The sequence below is a fragment of the Anopheles funestus genome, chromosome 2RL, assembly GCF_943734845.2.
Source record: "Anopheles funestus chromosome 2RL, idAnoFuneDA-416_04, whole genome shotgun sequence".
Lineage (NCBI taxonomy): Eukaryota > Metazoa > Arthropoda > Insecta > Diptera > Culicidae > Anopheles > Anopheles funestus.
The window spans coordinates 70307733-70334833 of NC_064598.1; the positions used below are offsets into that span (position 1 = coordinate 70307733).

At 37.9% G+C, this 27101-nt stretch overlaps 1 protein-coding gene and 2 non-coding genes across 10 annotated transcripts in view; 1 reads left to right on the top strand and 2 right to left on the bottom strand.

The window, feature by feature from the left end:
- Positions 1-27101, bottom strand: part of LOC125763785 (disintegrin and metalloproteinase domain-containing protein 10 homolog) — a 59304-nt gene that overhangs the window by 31303 nt on the left and 900 nt on the right. For 4 of the 8 annotated variants that reach the window (XR_007418396.1, XM_049427299.1, XM_049427300.1 and 1 more), the window contains exon 2: positions 14355-15239. Coding sequence is in view for 7 of the 8 variants with exons in the window: in XM_049427299.1 (XP_049283256.1) it covers positions 14355-14418 (64 nt within the window). In the remaining variant the exon portion in view is untranslated. Of the gene's footprint in view, positions 1-14354; positions 15240-17187; positions 18602-27101 lie in introns of those variants that run through there. The other 4 variants (XM_049427298.1, XM_049427297.1, XM_049427296.1 and 1 more) reach the window with 4 other exon arrangements.
- Trnaa-agc (transfer RNA alanine (anticodon AGC)) lies at positions 2517-2589 on the bottom strand. Its single transcript has one exon. It is a non-coding gene; the product is annotated as a tRNA-Ala (tRNA).
- On the top strand, positions 4022-4094 carry Trnak-cuu (transfer RNA lysine (anticodon CUU)). Its single transcript has one exon. It is a non-coding gene; the product is annotated as a tRNA-Lys (tRNA).

Genomic DNA, 27101 nt, shown 5'->3' on the forward strand with positions numbered 1-27101 from the left:
CAATATTTCATTAACACTAGAACTATCAAGCGTTTTAAGCGTTTTTCCTTCTTGCTTAATTTTTAAACAATTTCGAAAAGTTATAGTATATTTTATTGTTTATTGAAGATCGTACTATAGAAAATATAGATATATAATTTATAGTTCAACTACCTTAGGATTATTTAACCCCAGAAAATAATGTGATGAAAATGAAGCGTTCCAGTCAAAATGACTGGTCCGGTAGTTCTAATGTTAAGTAATAGTGTATACAACAAAGATTCTTGAAAGACTGGCACACAGACTCGTACACAAACTTTGTTTAAAGCAATATCATGATGAATTGCCATAACTTGCTTTAGTCATTTGATATTCTGTCAAGCTCTTCCGACCATTATTTTTTAGGGCAGTCCGCCTTTCGATAAGCGAATCCAAGGGAATGCATGGCGCGTGAAACACCACATGGATATACACTATTAGGAAAACCTCAAAAGAGACTCACAGTGCGTCAACTAACTCTAAAAGAAAAAGATACGATAAATAACGTTTCCCCATTTTGCCATTCTTATCGCCCGTATCCCAACATTCACACCGGAAGTTACTGTACTCTTGAACTACAATTTATCAAAACATACTTTTACGTTGAGTGAGTAATGTAGGGGGAGAACATTAGTTTTAAGAAATAAAAAAGATAAAAACATAATGCTCAAGATTCATATACCCGATTTGGTAGTGGCAATTAAATTTTAAACGCTTCTCTAATCAGTAAACCACACAAAAGCAATTGTATGAAATATTTAAGCTATTTTGCGGCATCTTATTGAGCTAAAAGTGAGGCGAATCGTGATGTTTGCATAAAAATGCAGCTAAAGCATAACGCGACCATATTTTTACCACCAAGCTTTTGTGTGTATTTCGCTAAACGATGTACGTCTTTTGGAGTTTGCATACGCTTTTGCTCATATTTTTCCTCCCACTACAACAACAAAAAACCGATGCAAAGCGGAGGTGCAACATAATTCATCGATTTTGTAATGGATGCAACGAAACGGGACGAAGGATGATGGGAAAGGAGCAAACAATAAAAAGGACACGCTGTTGGTAAATTTCCATATTTTCCATGACCGCATGTGTGTGCTCCACAAGTTTCAGGTTTTTTTTTACATTTTTTTCACAGGATTCGAAAGGAATGGCCTACTACTGGAGAGCTCGTTCGACCGTGCAATCGATCGGTTAAGATGGTGATTTGTGTGGAAGGCGGTCAAACTTATAACCGTCCAGGTTCTTACCGGGTGGGTTAAAATAAGGGCAAAATTTATGGCTGGTCAGTTCCGGGCTGTCCAGAAGTTTTGTAATAGCGAAGGAATAAACCGCTCTAACTGAATGACCTAAAATAGGGAAGATGGCATTATGCGAAAGACTACCGGGCAGAGAAAACATATGGATTGCAATGCATCATAACCTTCCCCTGCATCCGCCCTCTTCCTCCTCCAATCCCCTTCTTGCACCTAACCACACCATAAGGTTGTGCAATTTATTCGTAAATGCTAAGCAAAAAATGACTTTCAATGTAGAAAAAAATGGTGGCAAAGATGAATGAAGTGTTTCAGCTGCATCGTGGGATGGGCGGGTGTGTGTAGAACAGCAAGGAGAAAATTTCTGCCGATCAATGTGTGGTAACATTTTCCCAGCTTATTCCTATCCTTTTCTTGCATACTTTTTCTCTTTCTCTCCCGAGTGCTGTTGTCGCTGACAGGCTTAACGATATGGTGACACGCGAGGCTAATAAATTCGTTATCCTTCCTGTGGTGAGGTGAAAACGACCAGCGAGGGAAAACGCGCATATTATACGTATGTTGGAATTCGGTAGAGGATTTTCTTTTGTTTTTTTCTCTCGTTTTCATCATATTTTTTTCCAATTTGCCTCATTGCCCAAACACATTCGTTTCTTGGACAAAGTTAGTGAACCTGCAAGTGTGTAAACGTGTGCTTAATGTTTGGGTTTTTTTGTGTGTGAAAAAGTCTGTTGTCTTTACTCAGTTTCTTCACGCATAAAACCCATTCCCGCACCCATAATCTATCCAAATTACGTTACTGATTAATGACAAAATAAGTGACCAATAAAACACCGGTAGACGATTTTTTTTCGGGGCTTTCGTTTTGCATCACGAAAGATAATGAACTTCATTCGCTTCTTGGCGAAATAGCGTGAAACGATCAATTGTCGGGTCAAAGTGAATAGTGTGGGAGGTAATTGTAGTACATTAAGTTATGATAGCAATTTTTGCTGTGCGTTATCTTAATCGGTATCATAAAGAAAACCGAAAGCGCTCACGAAACTGTTCGGCCGACAGGTTTACGAATTTATGTATTATGCCGTAGGCGTGTGAATAATGAAGCACGATAGGAATATGATGATGAGGAATATGATATGAAGCAGCAAGATGATAAGCAAAGAAATTGTTGACCAAAAGCAAGCAGCAACAGGAAGCAATACTGACATAAAAAAAAACATATATTTACAACAAAAAACTTCTTGGAGATGCCGGGTATCGATCCCGGTACCTCTCACATGCTAAGCGAGCGCTCTACCATCTGAGCTACACCCCCGAGTCGAATACCGGGAAATTACTACTTCAATTTAAGTTTCGTTCATAAAAAAATTGTACAGCTTTTCCCGTTTTTTCTCTCTCAAAAACGATTTTAATATTACGACTGTTTAATATTTCGATTTCATTACACAACAGTGATGTGCTTTTCTTTCATAGCGTCTTAACACGCAACAAATAACAGCCCACATACAAAAAAAAGAACACAAATTTATGTAAAAAGCCTTTCAACAGACGGGGTCGTTAATTATGATTTATTCTAGGAACAAGAGAGAAAAACCACACCATCCAACACCTCGTTAGCGTTGACCGACAATCTGTTGGAGGGACAAATTTTTCCAACCCAGTGAAGCAAAGTGTATGTAGTAGCGCAACAAAAAAAGGGGGGGGGACATAATGAACAATGTTTGTATTGGAAGAAACAACACATTAGCTGTGGAACTCACCAGACTTCACACATTCCGGGCTCGCCGATAACGGGCGGTACTATGTATACCTTCCACTATTCGACCGATCGATGATGTGTTGATTGGTAACTGTGGTTCGATAGAACTCTCCTTTTGGTTCGTCGGTCAATTGAGTAATTTCCCTTTGTACAAGGCCACATACCGTTCCCAGCCGTTCCTAAAACACTTTGATGACTGCATGAAACCACGTGACAGAACTTCTCACTAGTGGCCACCAAAACAACAGCATCGAACAGAGTTTTTATCACTGGCGCGATCAAAAGACTGTTACACATAATGAAAGCAAGTGATCACCTTCAGTGAGCGTTAGTGGCAGAAGTCTTGCAGCTACGGGAAAATGGGTTGTAATGTGTCCCGGATTAAACCTTTTCACAATCGGAGCGCTTCACGATTAAATTAATACGCTTCGGCGATTGTACGATGTGGTTGGTCGGACTGCGGCTATTTCTTGTTTTACGCATGCAGAAATAAATAGCAAACGCTTCCAGGCACGTACACACCAACTCAGTTAATGCTGGTTCCATAGTCATGCGAGAAGGGGGGGGGGGGGGGCGGTGGTTGTAAATTGTTATATGAAACATAATACCCTTGCCTGATGCATTCCGAAACGGAAATCAAATGCTTAAGGGGCTATTCAACTGGATCTTATTTCATTTCGATCAAGGGGTCACAGAAATACAACCCCTAACTGGGGAACACACATAACACAAAATGAACTGGATTTATGTGGCCTAAGGGCCATATTAATATTCGCACTTAAAATTTTATGCATATGGTTCTGCTCATCGTTATCTTATCGCACGTGTATTTTCTCGCACTTCAAAATCTTATTTGAACTGCGGTCAACAAGAGAGGCAATGTTTATAAATAAAATACCCTGAGTGGAACACAACCGATCATGGATCGTAGGTCGAATGGCACGATCACACGGTGTGTGTTTCAATCATAACCACTTTCCATTAACTAGCCCGGCTAGCTCAGTCGGTAGAGCATGAGACTCTTAATCTCAGGGTCGTGGGTTCGAGCCCCACGTTGGGCGCAACAGATCCTTTTTTGTGAGAGTGAAATTTGGAATACAATTTTCCCTTTTTTATCAACTTCAAGGAGGTTGTCGAGTAGGCTCGTGGCCGGTTGATTCCCTTTATTTTGCGTTTCGTATTTATAAAAAGCTAGTGTTCCTCTCCACGATTGCATTGCTACTGTCGGACCGGATCTGTTCCTACGCTCACTTTCTCTCCCTTCACCGGATCTATATGAGCGCACGCATTATCCTGCCTAGTTATTTTGTTTATCAATAAAACGAGGTGCGCTCGTTCCCAACATTTGGTTATTCAGTTATACAATCTGGACGAAATTTTGCAAAAGTTAAATTTGATAAGTCAAACTGTGTAATGATTTAAAGTTTTTAAATTTAAGTTGTAAATTTTAAATTTAATGTTTATTCCTTATTATATTTCCGTTGCCTCGCGGTTTTACAAATTTATCTTTATAACCAAGACCTAACTCTAACATGAAAATGAACATAATGAATATTGTCATAACTTCCATCAACACATGCATAATAATCATGGCGTTGTAGCATAGAAATAACTACAAAAAGTTACAATGTTTGTTGTAATAATAACCAAATTACACATACCCGTGTCAAAAGCGATTGATAATGCAGTTTCACACATTGTCATTGTAATGTGGCCGACAATTTGTAGCAGAAATAATACAAATGGGGTTGGTACCGCGGCCACAAACAACCAGATGATGCATGCACGAGTTACGCATACCGGTGACCGTTAGTCTATTTCCTGTCGAGCATTGTGATACACATCTACTCCGCATAGCTTAGCAAACACCCCAGGGAAGTCGAACGTGATTTGGTGTTTTATTGGTGGTTTTATTGAAGAGTGGAATGGCGGTTTAGCTACAAACCATAACCAGCTATATTTCTATTTTAATCCTTCAATCAACTATTTTCAATGTTTTGTTAACATAGATCTGTGACAGATTTATGCATATTCTTTATACCGTCTGGTCTATATCTGTAAAAATGTAACGAAAGTCGAATGTAACTCTTGCATAACTGTGGTAAATAATCTATTTTATCAAGAATAAAGTTTCTGATGGATAAACTGACAAGCAATAATGAGAAACAACTTGTCACGGTGCCTCTCTACAGCACCATGCACCCATCATCATCATCACCATTCGCACACGAAGTTCACGCCTGTCTGATTTAGGTCAATTAGTTTAGTTTCTGGTTTATTTATTTTTCTATTTCATTTTACACACATACTGCTACTTTCACGCTCCCTGTTGACAAGGTTTTGTATCATTTGTTCGTTTTTCGGTGACCTTTGGTCGGATTATTCATGCAAAAAATGAAGAAATTTATATCTGTGCGACACTCAGCAGTGACTTCAATAAATCATTTAAAAATATTGGCATTAAATTGAGACGATTGCTAAATTTTACATAAAATTACATATATATGTATATATATTGCAATACTTTAAACATAATAAGAAACACTCAGAAGCTCGAAAATTGCTCGAATACAGTGTCTTTGAATGAGTTTTTCTCTTCAGGTTTATATTCGTAAAACACAAAGAAATCAAATCAAATTAAAACTCTCAATGTGAATATATAAGGACTTATCAATTGTGTAACTACTACTAAATAAAATATGTAATCTAATTGATAGAGAAATTCTGGGTTCCGAGATATTCTAGGAAACCATTAAGACTGTAATTTGTAATTTCCCATATTATTTAGCCCAGAAATAGCCAAGATCTTGGCTTATCAGAGAACGCGATTCGGGAGAAATTTAATCATCGATCCTTTCGTGAGAAAATCTTTACTGAGATCAATAACTCTCCATGATCGATCCAAAATATCCAAAAGAAAGAAACATAACATCCCGTAAAAAAGTTAATTTTTTTTTAAATTTGAAGTTTGCATTACATTGTAGCGAAAAAATCATTTATAAAAAATAATTACATTACTGAATTACATCAAGAAAAAACGAAGAAAAGATGATCAAAAAAGGAAAGAGCGAAGTGTTTTGAATTATTTTCTACATGACCGTGTCTACATATTTCAAGTTTTGCTACAAAGCTCAAATGTTTTTGCTTGTTTTACATCTGTTCGTACATGTGCAATTTCCAAGCGTTAGGCAATATCCCAACCAGTTTAATAAGTTTTTTCATTTATTTTTCCAACAACATAATACTTCCAATTCGAAAGTTGAAAAACATTTTTGTTTATTGCTATCGTATCGTATCGTATCTGATTATCTGTTACATTGTATGTAAGCGAATAAAATAATTTATGTATACTCATGTATACTTCACTCTGCCCGCAGTAGAGTTTATACTAATACGTCAATTCAATAGAAATCATAAGAGGATATTAGCCTCCACGTCTAGACATAAATAAATCAAGTAAAAAGAAAATGAATTTTTATCAATTATACGATGATTGAACGTACACTAGACATGACATTAAATGGCTGTTTCTACAGGTAACAGTTTAGTGACTGTTGGGTAGCGCAAACAGTTTTATCTTGTTTTTGAAATGATCATTCGCTATTCGTAAGCTGAAGCGATGTTTCATATTACGTAGTATCGAATACCCAAAACAAAGGATCGTAAAATATTATTACGAGCTTTATCATAGCGAAACTACGCTTTACGGAGCAAAACAAATTCGGCTTTTCTCTTGTAGGCAATCGTATTCCCATTCCCTCCTGGCGCTTGGCTGAATATAATTTATTCTAGGTACTATTTTTCCTTTTCCTTTATGACTTCCGAAAATCGTTGCGTAGGAATTATTAACATCATGAACAACATTCCAATCGCTCTAGTGGCAACATCGTTAATTCCGAATCGAATACGTGCTCTTCATGATTGTAGGATAACGAAATACAATTAAACGTGAAATTGCTATTCGTTAAAATAGTTCTATTTATGTTGAAACATATTTCATCAAAAACCAATTTAACAAAAAGCTAACAATGAAACTAAAGTAAGTTGTTAAATATCACCTATTTGCACCAAATGGTTATTTGTAATTAAAGATTTTCGAGAGAAACCCTGCAATCAATCAGTACAAAAAACAATGCGTAGGTTTATAGAAACACTGGTATATTAAAAGTTTTTTTCTCTACCAATATTCCATGCCCGCAGGTTAAAGAAATAAGACTGCTTGTTCAAGATGCTCATTAAAAGTTTTCTACAGAACAGACCATTCAAACATAGGCAACCGTTCAAAGAAAGTTAGAACAATTCTTTGGAAACTGAAAGTATGGCTCATTTTTTCCAAAATGTTTAATTCATGGAAAACATAATTTAAATAATAGCATCGTTCATTATTCGCTAGTATAATCATGCACATAAATGTTATAACTTAGCTATCAACAAAAACAATGGTAATAAAATCTATAAAATTCAACATACAGTAGAATAAAAAAAATACAATATTTATTACCTTCTTTCATTGCTTTCAAACATCAAAATGCATTTTTTGCCAAACAAAACAAAAATGACAACCGCAGAAACATGTAACTTAATGCTTCAAAGTTGATTGCCACATTTCTATCAATCGTTATCGCTAATTTAAAAAAAGTGCTGCTGGAAATGGTTTTCTAGAATAAAACAAAAACACATAAAATATTTGAGAGAGAAAAAAAAACTCCCGAAAATTAACAATCAAATAGCACCGAGCAGTAGTAAAACCCAATAGAAAGGCATTGCTCCGCGACTGAAAAATGGCGTAGAATAGAGCGTAGATAGAAATCAAAAAAGCGAGATGACATTCGTAGAATACAAACGAGATTCAAATGATGATTAATGGCGAATGCTTTGCGCACCCAGATTATTCTCTGATGCTATGCTCCAGTCTCCCTCCCAACTAACCCGTGGAGCGCTTGAAAGTTCCCCGAACCTCTGTCGGGTTGTCCGTGTCTTCGGCGGTGATGCCCTCGAAAACAGTTCGAACGGTGCAAGGTTCTATTGCTGCCACCTGCACGGCGAAGGGCGGAAAGGAAAATTCAAAAACCGGAACATGAATCATTGCCCTCCGTTGGACTCAGTGTTGGCTGTGGAACACAGTCCGGAATAATTCGCATCAGTTGGTCTGTCTCATCATCAACACGTCCTACTTGGCAATGGCCATCATCATCTGACCACGAGGAAAGCACTAGTAGCAGTGTATGTGTAAAAGTGTGTGAAGTTGTGTGTTTGTGTGTGATTTAATATGAAAGAGAAAGATAGACGACAGACAACCAAATGTTGTCGCTGTTTCACTGGATGTTACTGACCTCTACCCGTTTGTGCGTTGTCGTTTGAGAATTCGCGAGATACATGCGAATCATTGCGTTTGTCGGATCGCCCATTGGTTTATGTTTACCAGTTTACTTTACATTGTGGTAACACTGAAAATTAGCACTTTTTTTAATGCTCGTTAACCACTAGCTAGCGAACGCAACTGTACCAACCACTTCCAGTTAACACTAGACCTGTGAAGCGTTTTTAGCGTTTTTCATTTTTGCATATTTTGTAAACAATTTCGAATAAACATTTCTTTCTAAACAATTTCTAAAAAACACTGCATTAAATTTACGTGATTTTTTGTAAGTTAGAATGGTTTAAACCCAAAGAATAACGTGATGAAAATTAAGCGTTCCAGTCAAAACAACTGATCCGGTAGGCCTAGTGTTACGTCCAAGCGTTTTAAAAGGGTTTTATTAGTGGTTGCTGTTACTTGACTCTTTACTTAATTTAAAAATATATTTTTTAGTTCATACTACTAACATAGACGCGTAAAACACGTACATTGACAACGATAGAACGTCTTAACCTCGAAAATGTATGTGATTAAAAGGGACCGTAGCCAATCAAAATGTCTGATCTGTCCGTTCCAAGCGTTCATTCACCGCTGAAAAAAATATACATATTTCTTCCCATTTATATTTTTTAAGTAAATACATTTTGGTACCATTTCATTTATATAGCAATGAGTCATAACACTTCGAACTTCACCTTTGCCCAAGTCATTCAAAATTATCTCCGCTGCTACTACTGATACACACATCGTAACATGGAGTGCTCTTTACATACAAATCGATGTGATGTGTGCCGAAGGAAACAACTCATCAACAAAACCAGCCTTCCGCCGTCTGCTGCGTAATGCATTCGCGCAAACCTACCACTGCAGTAACGTTAGTGTTGGTGGTAGTAATAGAAAGCATAGCGCGAAATCATGGCCAAGAGAAAACAAAAAAGCGCATCCAATCCACCGGAGGGTGCTTCAAATTTGTGCAAAATGTTATCATCATTAGCACCGACGTGTCAATCGACGGGAGTGTTTTGCGTGAGTCACTCGCTGTTGGTAATACACATTTATGTTAAATAAATGGGAAATAACGACAGTTTCTACAAATTATATTTCCCAGAGTTGCTGAAGCGGCTATCAGTGCGATGTAAGTATCAGCATAAACGCAACGATATCATCGTAACGAGAATGATAGTTTACCAAAATACATTTTAATCGCCTAATATGAATAAATCTTCAAATATTTTTCATAATGACGTTAAAATACATAATAGTAAATACTTAAACTACACAAAGACAGCAAATAAGTCAAACTATTCTATGCATTAATATACTCTTTAGAACTTTCTCCCTTTCTTAACAATTGCTCTTGAAAGAGTATACAGACGGTAACGAACTGGACAGAGTACTACTTCCAACAAATTTAGACATGTTAGAAATGAAGCTCCGCAAATGACAGCTGCACAAAGGTTGTGTCCTTTTGCATCGTTGCACTTTTAACCGACAATCCGGCAGAGGAAAATCAACCATGCTGCCCGGGTAAACTATAAACTTCAGAATAAGCTGATTCAAATATTCATTACGCTTGTTGCAGAGTGTTTGAAAACTTCATAACAAATTTAAACGATTTAAATGAAGCTTAAGTACCTTCTTGTTTTGATTTATTTATTTCTCTTTATGCAGTCTAAAATGACTATCAATATTAATTCTATTAATTAAAACAATTCTAAAATGTTCATGTATGCATTTAATTTCGTTCCAATGTGAATGTTTTACAAATATCTAGGTCTTGCTTGTTGCTTCACAGATAATGGTGCGAATGGGATTTTGAACCAACACTGTCTTGTGGCGCTCGGCTGCGCTACCTTCAAACCATCAGGTCCACCTACTCATTCCATGTTAGAAATGTGAATGGATTATTTGTTCTGTATGGAATTACAACCAACGTAACAAATCGAATAAAAGTAGTTTGTACACGAATAAAAAATTTTGCACACGAATAAAAGAAATATTTTTTAAGCATCGGAAATACATTACGTTTACACAATATTTGTTCCATCAACGTGATCCATCGTAATGTTCGAAAATGAGTCAAGTATATGGAATTACACGCAATGGCATTTCCTTCCCATCGCCTAGACCTTGATTGCTTTGACCGGAAGGACAGTTTCCATTCACTGTAACAAACGCAAACATCTTTACCGAAGGCGAACATTTAATAGGCAATTTTTATGTGATGTCCCTCGTGTCTTGCCTTACCACCGACAGGCAATAACTTGCCATCGACATCATTTGAAACGCTTGAATTAATTTTTGGGACATTTTCAACGCACTGAGTGTTAACTGGTTTATGTTTTATCCAACCCCGTCTGTCCGAATACCGTCGAAGGACACCACCTCCGAATGTTGGACCAAAGACCCAATCAAACCGTCTGTCCAAACAGTCACGTACACGGTCGGGGAACGGTAAGGGTACAAATTTTCGCCAAGAGCTTCCACTTCGTTTCGGGCGAAAACACACCAAATGCTAAAATGCTTCCAAATTACTACATTACGAACCACCACCCAACGAACCGAGGTGCCGCTTCTTTCAACGACTTCGTTTCAGCTTCAAGCGTCCTTCAAAGACGCGTTTGGAGGTTATGTGTTTTCAGTGTGACTCGTGAAAATGAGCCCCAAATAGGAATGATTGCAGCGGTGTGGTAAAACCTAGACATAATTGAAGTGAAACGAAACAAAACAAAAAAAAAATCAAGCTTTGCCCATGCAGCGCACACAACAAAAAAGTTTATTCTGAGTTGCGAATGCGAGGTGTTGTATTCAAATAGCATCAAAAAATAAAATATAATTAATAAAAAAATAAAACTGACGTGACACGGAAAAAATAATGTTTTGGCATAACATTTCAAGTAAGAAAAATGTACTCATAAAAATTATGAGAAGCATTCAAAACGATATTATCAAGTAATTCACTGAGTAGATTGTCATCTCTCTTTTGAAATTACTCGATCTACATGATATTAAAATTTAATTACAAGAACTCTGATCCGACCCTCTATTATTCTCGGTCATGCAACAGGTATTACGCATGTAGAATATCATAAAAAATGCAGCTTAATGTCGATAGCATAAGTCCTTCCTAATAACAAATAAATCCCAAACCTTCTAAAGCAACAGGATCATTGAATGAAGAAGATTGAAAACAGATATTAAGTTGCCCTTCCTTTTATCCCTGCACTTGAGGTTGCGCAAAACATTCTAAAAAGGTTGGATTTGGTCCGTACGAAAAAGCAACCAATCTAATCCGCAAACGAGTCCTTCCGTTCTTGTGATATTTCAACCCAACAAAATGACCTTTCAAAACTGAAAGCATCAACAATTCAAAATGAGAAAAAAGGACCACATAAATCAACTTTTCACGGTACGGCGAAACATTTTAAAAGTTAATAATATTTTTTGCTTTGCTAATGTAGCTTTTTGCTGACGAGTTCAATAAATTTAGAAGAAGAGCTTTTCGCTACTTTATGTTTATCACCTGTCTTAAATATTTTTTTATATTTAACTTTGGGATTTTTTTTATCACCAAAAAATATGTCGAAACCACATAAACCACCCATCCCCCTCCCCCTACAAAGCATTCATACAAACACACTTACATTTTCTAGCTTGTGGCACTTACGTACAAGTTACACCGAGCGATGTTTTCCCACCCGCCAGCATGTCGTTATATCACAGTGCAGATAAAACTCAAACAAAAGCAAAACTGGAGCACAACATTCATAATCCGGAATGACGTGTAAACGCAAATAAGAACTCAAATGTCACCTCAAGTGGAAATGTTGGAAGATAATTAAAAAGAACCACATACACACACAAACATTAGACATAGCATGACTCAAAGCAAAATTAAAATCTTCATTGTAAACCACACAATCCACAAAGAATTTAAACAAAACTAACGTTATATTTGATCAGGAAGAATGTTCAGATGCGTTTAGAATAAATATATTCTTAATTTTATTACGCTCTCTCCAGCACACTTTAGTTTCATGCTTCCTAAATATTCTAATATACATTGTATTGTACTTGTTTTTTGAACACATAATTTTAATACTGTTCAGTGGTTTTAGTAAAACCTTATTGTCATTTGTGATTTTTTTTTCTATTTATGGGATAACATTAATACGTTGTTTATGTTTTTATGATATATAGAGTCTTCTTCCTGGAGGGCCCAATGTAGGGCCCGTCGCACAACTCGTTCTATACAAAATCCTACCCGGATTATGTTCCTGCAGCAAAAAATTTACTTAAAGACTAGTGTTGTGTTATAAAAAGAGTCATTAATATGAATCTTCAAAACAGACTCGTTCAAATCATGAATTGAGGCCCAAAAGATTCATGAATCATCGCAGATTCCTACAAACTACAAACTTAACAGTGAGTAAACCAACAAGAGTTCAAAGATTCATTCAGATTCGTGAATTCGAATCAAATTTACCCAATACTATTCTCTTCTCGCTCTCTCTCTCTCTCTTGTTAACTTCAACGACCTCAAAAGATCACGCCGGTCATTCCTGGCTGACTAGACTTATTTTTACCACGTAGCAGGATAGTCAGACCATGCTACGGGGAGACGGTCCGAATGGGATTTGAACCCGGTCCTGCCGTGTGGACCGGCGCCGTTTATCACATACACCACCGGGCCACCCAAGACTATTAAAGACCTTTAATGGTAAAAATAACCTTGTAAGCCGTTATACAGGCAAGTTCCAGTTCGGGGTTTTTAAAATCACAACAAATTATGGCATGTTACAATACTTAGCTAAATACTAAGCTTCAACGACAATACACAGTATTCTTGGGCTTACAACAAAAATAGTAAAATCTAAACGTTGCCAATTTTTATAATTAAATTCGACCTTTAGTCAATTCCGATTTCCATTTTCATTTCCGCACTCTCAAGCATTCGGTTAGAATACACCATAAAATTCATCACGCTAGTGCGTCAGCCAAATGATGGTCACGTTCTATACTGTGACTAGCCGTGAAAAACACATTTATATAGCTTTTAATTGGTTTTGCGATTCCAACAACACGACGAACCGTTAACTGACAGATGCTTCTAAAACATCCAACATATTAAACGCTAAAACGTGATCAATTTACGTGCTGTAGGCGGTACTACGAGAACAATCTTACCCTAGAATGTATGTAACTTTTTAATACAAAAAGCAAATAAACCACATCAAGAAAATATCTCTAATCACCTATGCTTCTGCTTACAAATCACAAGTTACTTAAAATATTGAAGCGTAATGAAGTTCAGACTTCAAAATATTTATTTATAAAATTTTCAACTCACAACCTTGTTTAGTTGACTTTTTTGTAAAGCAATATATTTGTATTTCTTTTGATCCACACCAGCAAGACATTTTAGGCAAACATACATAAAAGAAGCGAAACAAGCTCAGTATTACGTACACAGCAAATACCGAAGCGACGAGAAGTAATCTCTACTGATGGTAATTTAGCATGATTTGCATTCAACATGGTGCTCCCGGGAGTTAGGAAACGATTTCAAATATCTTTCAATTCTATGAACGTTTCCCTAATCCCGCTACCTGTTTCTCCGTGCATTCGAATTTCTCAACTTCATTCGAAGCCCTCTGCAGGAAGCGCCACGTGCCATTCTAAGGCAAAAAAACGGAGAAACCAAATCAACCCATCCCGGTCGGTTCAAAGGATTAGAGACGAAGTCAAACAACGCCACAGGATTAGGAAGAATCCATAAGCCAAAGGAGGAAGCTCATTTCGGAATGTTTGTTTATCCAAATCATCATCCCCCTCTGCTCTCATGCCTGTTGACAGCAGTTCGTTCTTTTTCGGGGAAAACAAATGTTTCTTTATAGTACGCTAATTTAAAGCTATTTAAAGAAACAAATCTCTGTCCACTGATTTATACACTTGTACCTACCACTTTCGATGTCGTTGAGGAGCAGCAGCGTAAAAAGTAGCAATAATCCACATTTCAGATGCATTTTTTCACCCGATCAGCCGGAACCGGATGGCCGCCGCCGATCGTGCCGTGATCCGAAGCGCGAATGTGCCGTCGTCTTGACCACGTCGTCGCAACACCGTCGCACACGAAGAAAGCAGCTAAACAATACTACGGATGATCGTGCTAGCGTGTTCTCCGATGTTTCGTACACTTTTTTTGCGTTATATTTAATTCACAATTGCTGCACAATTTTTGCTTCTAGCTCGCGATTACTCGCACAATAGCTTTGCGTTTTCATCGGCATGGAAAATGGCGCAATTGATCGAATGATTTAAACGCCCGAATCAACCACACGATCACACGATCCTTTCATTTATCCTTATGCACATTCACACACATACCAGGATACGTTGGCGTGTCGTTACAGATCTATCATACCCTACATCCACACACACACACACACCTTGCACTTTGCGACCTTCACATGTGCAGAGGGTTTTCATACATCCATACGGATAAATAGATTTTGAGCCACTTTTTCACAAAATTACCACAATTCACAATATGCAATCTGATCACTAACACACTTATTAGTGGGCCAACGCACACGCACCTAAAAAAATGCTAAACGAAATTATAGACCATTTAAGTAATGCAATAAAAAACAATTTTTGTCACGTCTTAATAAATAAACGGAAATTATACTAAACAATCACTTGCACCAATCCGTTTCACAAATAACACTCATAAATTGGGCCTTGTTAAAAAATGTGTGGCAATTATTTTTCAATAACTTTTCCAACAAACAAAACAAAAAGCACAAATACGACGAACTTGAATATCTCGAGATGATCACAGTGCCTGCAACGAAACAGAGAAATATGAAAAATTTAATTAGCAAACACACAGTGTAACAAATAAAGGTTGAAAAAGAAAACAGATCGTTAAATTACAGTTTTATTCATTAATTGGAATGGAGCATCCACAATATCGCCGACGACAGACACACAGAGATCAATGTTGATGATACAATTTCGACAAAGAATGTCGAACACAAACACATGACCCGAAGCAAGGATTCGTACGGTTCGTTTGTACATTTGGATACATTTATCCAAGCATTTGTCCGTATCATGTTGCCAGAACGGTGGCGAACATTGTACCAAAACCCTACTATCGCCGAGGTATGTATATGATCCTCGGCAAGAGGGCTTCTCTTTATCTCACTCTCCCAGTTTTCCATACCCAAGTTTTCCCCAGCGGTGAATATTTTGCTAGCAAAAGCAAAGCAAAACTTATGTTTCTTTGTTTCCTAACTATCGACACCGCTGGTCGAAACGTGAAAAATTATGCGTGTGGAAAGTGTTTGCTATTTACCACCAAGATTCTTTTCATTTGTTGTCTTGTGCCTGGATGATGAAAATAGCGACGCAAAAATTACCAAACGCCGTAATGACGAACAGGTTTTCCCCTTTGGCAGATCAAATCATATTCCATTTTTTCCAATCTTTTCGCTTACCCGTACATGACGTCTTGCTCACGAATATCCGCGATACCCCGTCCAATATTCTAACGCTTTGCAACATAGCTCACTGTAGCACAATGCAAGGGTCCTTCGGAAAAAAACGGAAATAACAACAGTGTGCCGTTGTTTGGATTTTCACTCAACCCCTTTAGCAACTCGGAACGTGCATTAGGAGAGTCCAACGCTTCAAAAGTTCGCGACAAAACAAAAGGTCAGCTGTTTTTTTTATTCTCCTCTCTCACTTTTCTTTTTTCTTCCCTTTTCAGTATGCACACACACACACACGTACCTTGAAGCGACCAGCATGGTTCAAGAGATATGTATCTCGGGTTTCATGAATCAGATTTAATGCAATCCGTTTCATTCACACATAAGACAAATTCACTTGTTTCTACTCTTTTCCTCACTCTCTTCTATTCCGTTGGAAAATTCATCTCCGTGGTATTGAAGTCGTAGTTTTTTTATATATTGTTCCCTACCAGTCCTCGCACCCAACCACGCAGTCTCGCAGTGAAAAACAACTCCCGATCAACAACAGCGCGAAAAACCCTCAACAACAGCACACACACACACACGCATACAGATGAGAAACGCGAGAAATGTGTTGTTGCTGTGCTTCACCATCGTACAGCAGCAGTAAGCGTATCGGAAACACAAAGAGCTTTTGCTACAGATCGTAATGGATGCTGATGTTTTCTTTTCCACAAAGACGATTATTTCGATTAAATTTATATACTTATCGAAAACAGATCAATTTTCTTGCTGGTTTTGTTGATTGCTGTGTTAGTGTGTTACTAAATTTTAACATTAATATAAACACACTTTAAAGAAAACATTCAATTTTAAAACACTTTAGGATGAACCTATAAGCAACATGGCAAACTACACTGAAATAATATAGACAAAATAAAGTATATTGTTTATTGTCCCTCTGATCAACACTAACACCCATACACATTGTGGTACGTACCACATACAATTCGCCTTCTCCAAGCACGGCAACACAGATAAGAATTTGACAATCATTTTTCAACCGAAAAACTGAAAACTTCAATCTTCATTCTCCACTAATGAATCAGCGCGATAAAGCACGCACAGATATAAGGACTAACTCTCGTATCCATAAACACACAAGTTGATTTTCACGTATGTTTTACCATCCTTGTTTGGGGAATGCACTTTTTCCAATAGACCACATGGTAGAAAAATTCACCTCAACACTAACATGCCAACAACACAAAGAAGTTTAGGCAACGCAACAACTCACAACAACGCAATACTCACCACTGTACAAACGTTTGCTGTTTATCCTTTTGCCAAGCTACTCCATTTTCTACCGTACAAAGCTTTTCCCGAATCAAATGTCTCGGATGGTTTTAGATTGCCTTTTTCCACGTCCCGCAAATAATGGGGTTAACATTGGGCGAAACGAAACACATTTGGCGTCGTGGAACAGAGTTTTGTCGTTTCGCGTTCTGTATTCGAACACCGAACCGAGTGTCTTTGTTATCCCTGGCACGGAGGGTCACTCACGCATAAAATGAATGTCTCCCGCCAGTGGAGGACTGGGCGCAAGGACTGGGCGACACTGGAATGCAGCGCCAGTCGGAAAAACCATACACATAACAAACTGCTAACCAGAGGGAAACTTCACCGGAGAGAGAGAGAGAGAGAGAGAGAAAGAGAAACGCGGTTAAAAAAAAAGAGAAGCAAAAGGATCTACCACTGCCCGCCATGGTTTTCATGGAAATGAGTTTAGCAGTGCGCAAGTCCGGGGAGTACAAACATAGTTCAGGTGTTCATTTCTCTGGATGCCCGTTATCGGGACGAGAGCAATAACCATTCGTCTATTTAGATGTTGGCGATGTACACTTATAGTGAGCCGTCCTTAAAACGGATACACACCATGCCGTTGGTTACTCCGTTCACTTCGAGAGAGTGTACTCTAAAGCTCCAAGGTTTTGCTCTTTCGTTCCTTTTTGCTGGGAAGATTTCTTATCACGTTGTGCTCATGTTGTGAGGACGCAACGCATTGCTTCTCTCTGTTCGTTTTAGTATCACTCCCACGCACGTTTTTGGATGCTTCTGTTCCTCCTGGTCCTGTATGCCACCTCAGCAACAGAATCCCTTTGATTCACACATTAAACTGTTGTTGTGCGCTAAACGTTTTGCTAACCTATCCAAATGTAAACGGTATAAAATACATAACGAGAGCGTGCGTGATTCTTCAATAAATAGTTTATAATCGCTCGATTCGATGGAATTATCGAAAAGAAAAATAAAAGCATCACACACCATCCAAAAAACATCATGACATCAACAACCTTTTTCCAGACCAACAAAGGAACACAGTGCATACAAAAAGTGCATTAACGGAGAGTGCACTCACTCACACCGCATATTTCACAATCGTATGCTACTATAAATAAATCCTTTTAGATACTCAACAAAAGACAAGAGCTTGGTGCTGTTGCATTCGTCTCTTTTCTATACTTCCATTGGTTTTTTTCTATTTAAACATGTCAAAGAATTGTCTGGTTTTGATGATACACACTACACTTTAAGCAGAAACACATTAGCAAATCGAACACAATCTATACGCACAAAGTAAATTTGCTCTATTTTTACACTAGAACTACCAAGCGTTTTAGGCGTTTTTCATTCGTGGTTAATTTTTGAACAATTTCGAAGAGTTGGAGTATATTTTATTGTTTATTGGAGATTTTACTATTAAATATCTATATAAAATTCATGTTTCAGCCACCTTAGGATTGTTTAACCCCTAAAAATAATGTGATGAAAATGAAGCGTTTCAGTCAAAATGACTGGTCCGGTAGTTCTAGTATTAATAACGTTAAATTATTATTAATATGGAAAAATAAACATTTTTCAGACAACAACCGATTATCAACTATATGTATTATGATGAAATGTCATACAACGGTTAAATGTTTACCAAGTAGCAGACCAATCAATCTTTTCTGTGAGAGACTAGCCACCAATCCAGACGCGAGATTTGAACTTTGACCTTCGATGTATCAAACCGAGGGCCGAGACACAGGACCAAAGGACCGCTCGAACTATCCCGTTTTAAATCTCGATCTGAACAGCGCGTCTCTCTCATATGCAGGAAATGGCTATTAAGTTAAGATTTATGAAACTCACAAATTATCAACAATTGAAATTACTAGACCAAAATGTATAGAAAGTACATAAAGATGTGTAAAATGTTTTTTTCTTTTACATTTTTTTTTGTTACCGGCCAAATAATTTCCGTAACTGCATTAGAAAGACTTCCACACACTGGTAGATGTAACACAGCGTGGTACAAAACCATGCGTTAATTAAATTGTCGCAACTTGCGAGAGGTAAAACCGTATACAAAGACGCACGCACAATATGCAATTTAATTTCCAAATTCGAAATCACCATGGCCAGATGGTAGAAGGCAATCGTTATTTGTTGGTTGCTTCCGTTGGTTCGCCAAATGCAAGCTTCTGCACATGACAGCGGTGCCCTTGTATCCGGGGACGTGTCTCGTTGTGTGTTTTGAATCGTATGGTATAGTAATTAGTGAACTCGAAAAATAGCAATATTTTTTGAAAATATAAATGCAGCAACATCGTAAAAGTAAAGTAACTAAAATGTTTGTTTAGGAAGAAGAATGCAAAAATGTGCTTAGTTTTCGATTAAACTTTGAGTTTCATTGCTGCTAACGTTGAAATAGGAAATGATATTAATTTTATTTAAAAAAAAACTTTAACCTCTTAACACTTGTGTGATGAAAAAAACAGATGGTAAAACTGTACAATTTAAAAGCGTTTTGGGCAAAGAAAATCGCACAAGGTCTCCCCAGTGTGGGTACGCGCGGTTTAGACATCGTTTGACAACATTGATTTTAAAGCCCGTGTTGCGGTGTGACGAGCGGTTGTACTAGTGAGGAAAATGGTTTTCCAATAGGAAAATAGAGCGAGATAAAGCATTGCTCACAACGAACATTTGAGCTCATCGCTTCCTTTTTTCTCATACAGTAGTAGCACATACAGCAAAGGCACAACCCCTCGTCGGTGGTGTACTAATAAAAGGAAAATGCGCTGACTGTGTAGTAGAGAGAAAGGAAGAGAATATAACCCACACACCCACAGACACACCCATACATAGAAAGGACTCCCACTTTGATCGACAGGGTCGACGAACACACAGAAAGGACGTCAAAATCAGCCAGGACAAAGTCAGCGAACTTTCGTTCTCATCCGGCCGTATCCTGGCAAGGTGTGTGGTGAAGCTGTGGAAAAAGGATCGTTGTACCGCGCAATAAACGCAAACACACATACACACAGCAGGTATGTAGCAGGCTACAGTGCGTTGTATGAGTAAATCGAGAAATTTTTTAAACTCTTACTCACCCACACGCTTTCCCTCTCGATAGGGACTAATGTATACTTCGCACTCATACCCCCCATGGCAAGGGTACTTGTGCGTTTCGCTGCACGATAGGGATGATGTTGTTCTTTGTTTGGGTCCAGCGGTCATCCCATTGCCGTTCAGTCTTACTGTTGCAAGGATGAGTTTATTATTTTATTTATCGCTCCATGCCATGTGGTAGCCTAGTGTAGCTAGTAGCACAACGTGAAGGATTAAAACCGAGCGGGTTTTAGCTGTTTTCCACGTTGTTTTCTGTAAAGTGTTCGTCCTTCACGCATCACTACTTTATGTATATCAATTAGGGGGATAAATGCTCCGCAACACTAACCAACACGACAGACTGGAGCGATTATCGGAAAGACAATTTATCCTAATGATATTTCGATCGAAATTCCAAAGAAATTCCTAATTTTTCAACTTATCAACCATTCCCCCACCAGTACAAACATTTCTCGTGAGATTTTGTTTTATTTTTACAGTCCAACGGTAGCGCTCTTATGCTCTCGATTATGTTTTTTTCCCCCCATCCCATCTTCTATGCACCATCTGAAAAACTTTTCCCCCTGGAGACGATGACCTACGACCGGCGGCGAAGGATGAAACAACCTTTCGAAGGGCATGAATGCTATTATCGAATTCGGGGTTGTTCGCTCCCCATTTGGGATCAGCAGAACCACTTTTGGTGCTTTTTTTTGCTTTACAAGCACCGCAGTTCCTGCAAAACGACTATAAAACGAACAAAAGAGCGCCAGTTTCCTTCCCGAAGATAAAGTGTGCGCTGGAAGTCACAAAATTATGACAAACAGCCACCGCCGGTTGCAAAAACCTTTCTCTCCGACCGACGATAGTCGCGCTATAAATGGAAAGATCAACCGCAAAGGATATATTCCTCCATATAGTTGAAGCTTATCGTTTGAGTGGGACAAATTCTTTTTACTAGCCAAAGGGGGTGGTGTTGTGGAAAAAGGCACGCGCTGGCGCTTCTAGTTCAAATTAATGGTTCGTTGCTTCCGATATCAAATATGCCAATAATTTTCTTGCCATGTGCGTTTCGGCGTTCGTCACGTGGAGAGTGGTGTATGTATGTTTATCAGGAAGATTTTATTAATGGAGATCGCTGAATGGGATAAATTTGTGAATTTATTAACACATTTTTCTTACTTCAATTTTTATTATAATTATTACGAACTCTTTGAAATTTCACCCAAGTTTGAATATATTTTTCAACTACAATTTTTGATGTAAAATATTGTAACAATTCTTTTCTGCTTCTTGTTTTTCTTATTTTTGGCGTAACGAGGTCATGCCGGCCATTTTTGCCTTAAACTTATTTTACCTCGTAAGCCGGGTAGTCAGTCCTTGCTACGGGGAGACGGTCTGCATGGGATCTGATCCCCGGTCCTGCCGTGTGGTCCGGCCCCGTTAATACATACACCATCAGGCCGCCCCAGTTATACTTGTTGTAACAGTTATAATTGTTGAATCATATAACTTGCTAATGTCTAATTAATATATTTTATTTTACAGAATTGGGATAAATCGTTACTAGAATTCGCTAAAATTATTTCCAATTAAAAATAAAAAAACAGTTTTTTTTATTTAGGGTGAAAATTAATCATTTTTTAAATTTACTATGGATTTATTCTTAAAAATTAAGGATGAACATCGATACCAAGAATATCTCAGAGGCTTGAGAGCAAATAGATGGATTTGATTTACATATTTTGTTATTATTCGTCGTTAGCTTTTATTTTTAAAACGGTTATATGTTTTGCCTCTAAGCACAAAATAGTGTCAAATTTTGAAATCGCAAAAAGTGTTTTTAAAACGTCTTCATCTATTTCAATTGAATCAATCAATTTCAAATTTTAATTGAAAATTTGCTAAATGCAGAAAAGCTGCTAAATAACAGTATATTCTTTTACACTATTTTTAATCATTTTTGCATTCCAATGATTTTTTATGAAAGACCTGTAGAAACTTTTTAATATATTTTTTTTTTCTTTAATCTATCTACTTTCATACGGATACATTTTCTATAAAAAGAAGCAGATTTTTCTTTCTAGAATAATCTTAAAAATTATCTTTTTTAAGTCCTGTGTGTATATCTTTCCTTCATGCAATCCAACACTTAGACCGTCAACGAAATCTACCGTTGATTGTTTCTAGCAAAGCGTTGTCTAGCATCGTTTTGTCTGTGAAACGAGACCCTACTTACGCGAACAGGGTAATAGAAGTACCTCTCCCAGTGGAAAGTGCATCTCGGCCACAGCTCAACCTTAAATTACACCACACACAACAATACCGACTCCGATTACGAAACCATTTAAGACCAAAAACCACCCGAACCGCACTGGCATAACACGCAGAAGGAAACGAACCTCCGAATGGTCGTCGTGGTCTGGAATAAATAATTAAATAACAGCAGCAGCCAAAACAGCAGCCTTCACTCTGGTCGGACGGCAAACCCATCATTCCATTTTCCAGCCGATTTTTCACTACCACCAACCAGCTTCAAAACTGGATCACGCTCAAGAGAACTCAAGCCAGAGATGCATACCAAAGCCTTTACGTGGGGCTGTGAAGTTCGCCCGGTTTTATGTCTTCGTGCTTGATGGCAGGCTAAATATCGCATGGGAACTAGTGTTTTGTTCTCACACAGAATTTGGATATTTGCCACCGACAAAATTTCCTCCACCATGCCCTCCGGCGGAGGGCAGAAGCTTTCCATTTCAGGCATTATGAGAGCAAGGAAAATTTATCAAAAATCGTAGATGGGCAAATAGGAACGACACACACACAGACACATATTCTGGTGACGAAAGAAAATGTGCAACAAGTTTATGCTTAAAAAATGAAAAACCATACCGTGGAAAATCGATCGATGTGAAATAACAGCAGCAGCAGCAACAACAAAAATGTGATCCGTTCCATTTTTCCGGGGCCATGACGAATTGTGTGGAAGGTGATAGAGTTTGGCAATGATATGCCGAACATGACGCACTGCAAAGCACATCGTACTTATTTAGGTCATTCATAATGGAATAGAACATTTTGAATTTTAAATTATTTAATATAGAAGTAAACTATCATCCATCAAACTTGAAAGTGAAGCTCATTCGTTCAAAGCCTTGAAAATTTACGAATATTTCACCTCGGTTTTAGTTTGGTTATTCGTTCTCGATTTGGCACGACGAAACGGATAGCGAATTTCGTTTCGAATGGTAAAACATAGCGAACGAAGCAATTTTTTTGGAGGACAAAAATAAAATAAATTAACAAAATGACAGAAGAAAAAAAAAACAATTTTCCCAACCAAGACCAAACCCCAAACAAAACACGTTACGTGGCGTTACGCCTCGCGATCACTTACTTTTCCGACCAATGTGGCCCTCACGATAATTGCTCATGCAGCAGGCCCTTTGGTTCATGTAATTGTTGTGATTATTGGTTCTCTTTTTCCTTCCCCTTCCCTAGCAGCCCCTGCACCCCTCCTCTGGCGCGTTGTTCTACCAATTATAACGGCAAATCGTTGAACCGGTGGTTCATCATTTCCGACCCGGTCTGTCATCGGTTTGTCCACCAGAAGTAACAAAACGAAAAGACCGACAAATAGGACAAGGTGAAAAGGTATAGAAAACAGTGCGATTCACTTCAAACTCCAATTTGGTGGCATTGAAAAGCGACTGAACTTAATTAATGAAAACAAAAACCCATTCTCGGGTTCATTGGATGCAATATCTCCGGGGCAGAGCTGGGTATTGGGACGCTCCTGTTCCGAGCTGTTTGGATGTATGTTTTTATAAGCCAGGGTTTCAGTTCGGAAGGTTCTATTATATCCGCCACAGAATCCAAAAGCTGGAAACAATTTCGTGCCCAAACAAACCTCGTCCAAACCGAATGCGACCGGTTGGGTGAGTACCTTTTAGTAGAAACAATAAGTAAACAAATCGAGCTCGAATGAATGCCAAAGTCGGTTACAACTTAAAACCTTCCTATTGGCATGAAATAAGTTCCGATGTGTAAATGAAACAAACTCGGGTGCAATTAAACAGCAATTGAGCAAACAAATAACAATTTACATTAATTGAAAAATAAAAAGTACTTGAAAATGGTTGTGGTTTTTTTTTCATGACCGTTTTCCTTTTCATAACATCATCATTAATCGATGATATATTTATTCTTTTCAACTTTTAAAATCTGTCAGTTCGTTGCCAACAATTGATACCAAATAATTGATATTTTATTTATCCTTTTGTTTGTGTTTATCACAAAAATAGATTCATGATTTTTTTATACTTTAGTCACAAAGAGAAAAATGCGTGTAATATTTAAAATCCATATTTGAATACACTTTGTGGATCAAACTTTAATATAGAGAGGACATAATGTATGTCAAATTCATTGAAGATTACTAATCTTTCAACAGCTAAGAATTTTAAACGAAAATTACAGCTGAATCACAACAATAATTCTTCCATGATCCTCAATCCTCAAGTTTTGCGAAGGTGTTTTTTATATTTCATTTCTGTTTCACTTTTCTTCTAACCAAAAGTAATAGAAAAGGCTTTCGGTGCCACGTTAGAGAATTTTTCCTACTATTTCTTAAGCTTCAACAACCAACCATTAGACCGGAAACCGATCGTAAAAGTATGTTTCATCTGCGTTCTTTTCATTTCATTGCTATTCGTGCTGGAAGGCGAATAGTTTTAATGTAAAACGAAAGAAAGAATAGAGCATTTGCTTTACTTCTCAATTAGACATGTTTTTTTAAATACAACAACTAAAAACACAACATAAAAAGGTGAAACTACATCGTTCAATGGGTTTCACAAAGCCAGTTTGAGAGTAATTGGTTATTATACCAATATTGAAGATCGATTGTGTGATTAACGATACACTTTGTGGGATATTGAAACACTAACAATGTCTAAACCACCTATAAACACTTCGACATCACTCTCGATTGTTTAAACATCGCTTCACCATTCGTCGAACACAATTATATCTATTATTTCGGGCATAAACATCCGCGAGATAAACAAATATTTTATACCACCAAAACAAATGCCGGTTTGAAGCCATGTTGTCATACATAGGGCATAAAGCATAGAAACGGTGCCATTAAAACGCACTGGCAGGACGAATTTAATTAGTTTAATAAATTAGAATGCAATAAGAAAAAAATAATTAAATAAATCAAGTGAAGCATGCATTTCAACGCTAGCCTTAAGCTCGCTAAAAGCTTGCTTTTTTGATAAATGTAAATTTGATCGTTATAACGATCGATATATAATTTTATAAAACTTTCAAAAATCAATTAACGATATAATTATTTGATTGTTTCAAAACGAAAAGTAAATGATTAGAAAATGTTTGGGTGATAAGTAATGCGATCATTTTAAACTTCTTCTATGCCATATCCATTTTACAAATTGCGTGTTCCATTCTTTCAAATCAAATCAGGCAGGAAGATCATATACCTGCGTTAAGGAATTCCTTTGCTGGAAATAAAGAACGTAGGAAAATAACACCACCCTTTGCATCAACTTCATGTTGAGGGCTTGTGATCCACACACCACTCCAAAAAAACAAGAGAAGAGCCCTTGGGGGTTTTAGGGCTACAAACAAACGAAAAAAAAACAACAATAAAAACACTAATATCTCCTGCAGAGTGGAAAAGGGTTAAGCCACAAACAGCCAGCAGCACACACAAACACAACCACATACACACATACAGTCCAAAGAAGAAAGAAAAGCAACAGCATGCGATAGCCAACGTACGATCGAAGTTGGCCATCATATATCGTCATGCCAGTACGACGATACCAACAAAAACGTACAACCAGTATCCACACCACACAAATACACCACTCACATTATGGAACAGCATGACCATCGTGGTATGTGTCGCGGTAAGTTCTTGTGTGAATCATGCACGTTTGCGGATTCTGTACGAGCGGGCCGGGAAATGGAGGGCGTGCGAGACAAATCATCTGGGAAGGTAGTTACGCTTGAGCAAAACGATCTCTCTGTCCAAAGAAGCACACCGAAGAGACCAAACTCGATTCAAATGGAAGCGATTTTTTATGTTCTCTTTTGTTTTCTGGTCTCTTCCGCTTCTGTACCTCCCTTGAAGCGTGCCTGTTGGTCGCCCTTTCTCCACATGCCTTTTTACTGCCTCACTAACACACTCGGCTGCTTTCGTGCGCACATGCATCCGCACACATACACATCTGTCCATCCGGATGACGCGGGGGGACATTATGTTCCAAGCGGTTTGTGCACGCACAATGGAGTTATTATTCCTGGATATTACACCCAAGCGCGCACCCAAAAGGGTGACAACGAACGCACAGATGAAGAATGAAACTCTGGAACATAATCTGAGCAGGTGTGTCGTTGCGTATTTATCTAGGTGTTTGTCTGTACTAAACATACAAATTACACCTTTGCCAGACGGAACACTAATCGTACAATTTATGTTGGGCATGTAATTGATCACACTAGATGTTCCTGTTGGAGTTGATGGCCACAGGGAACCAGTTCTTTGATATGTGCCGATGCTATTAGGGCATTCGCGGACGGGAACACCAGAGTGGTTGATCAATCCCTTTTTTAAATTTCTTCAGCGAGTCAAACCAAAACCAGAAACTGTGGTAACGATCGTACATGACTCGTTTCGTTTTTTTTTCTAATAGGCTCGTACCCACAGTAACCACAGTAGCAAAACACGCACACATACACACAGAAGAATGGAAACAACACAGCAG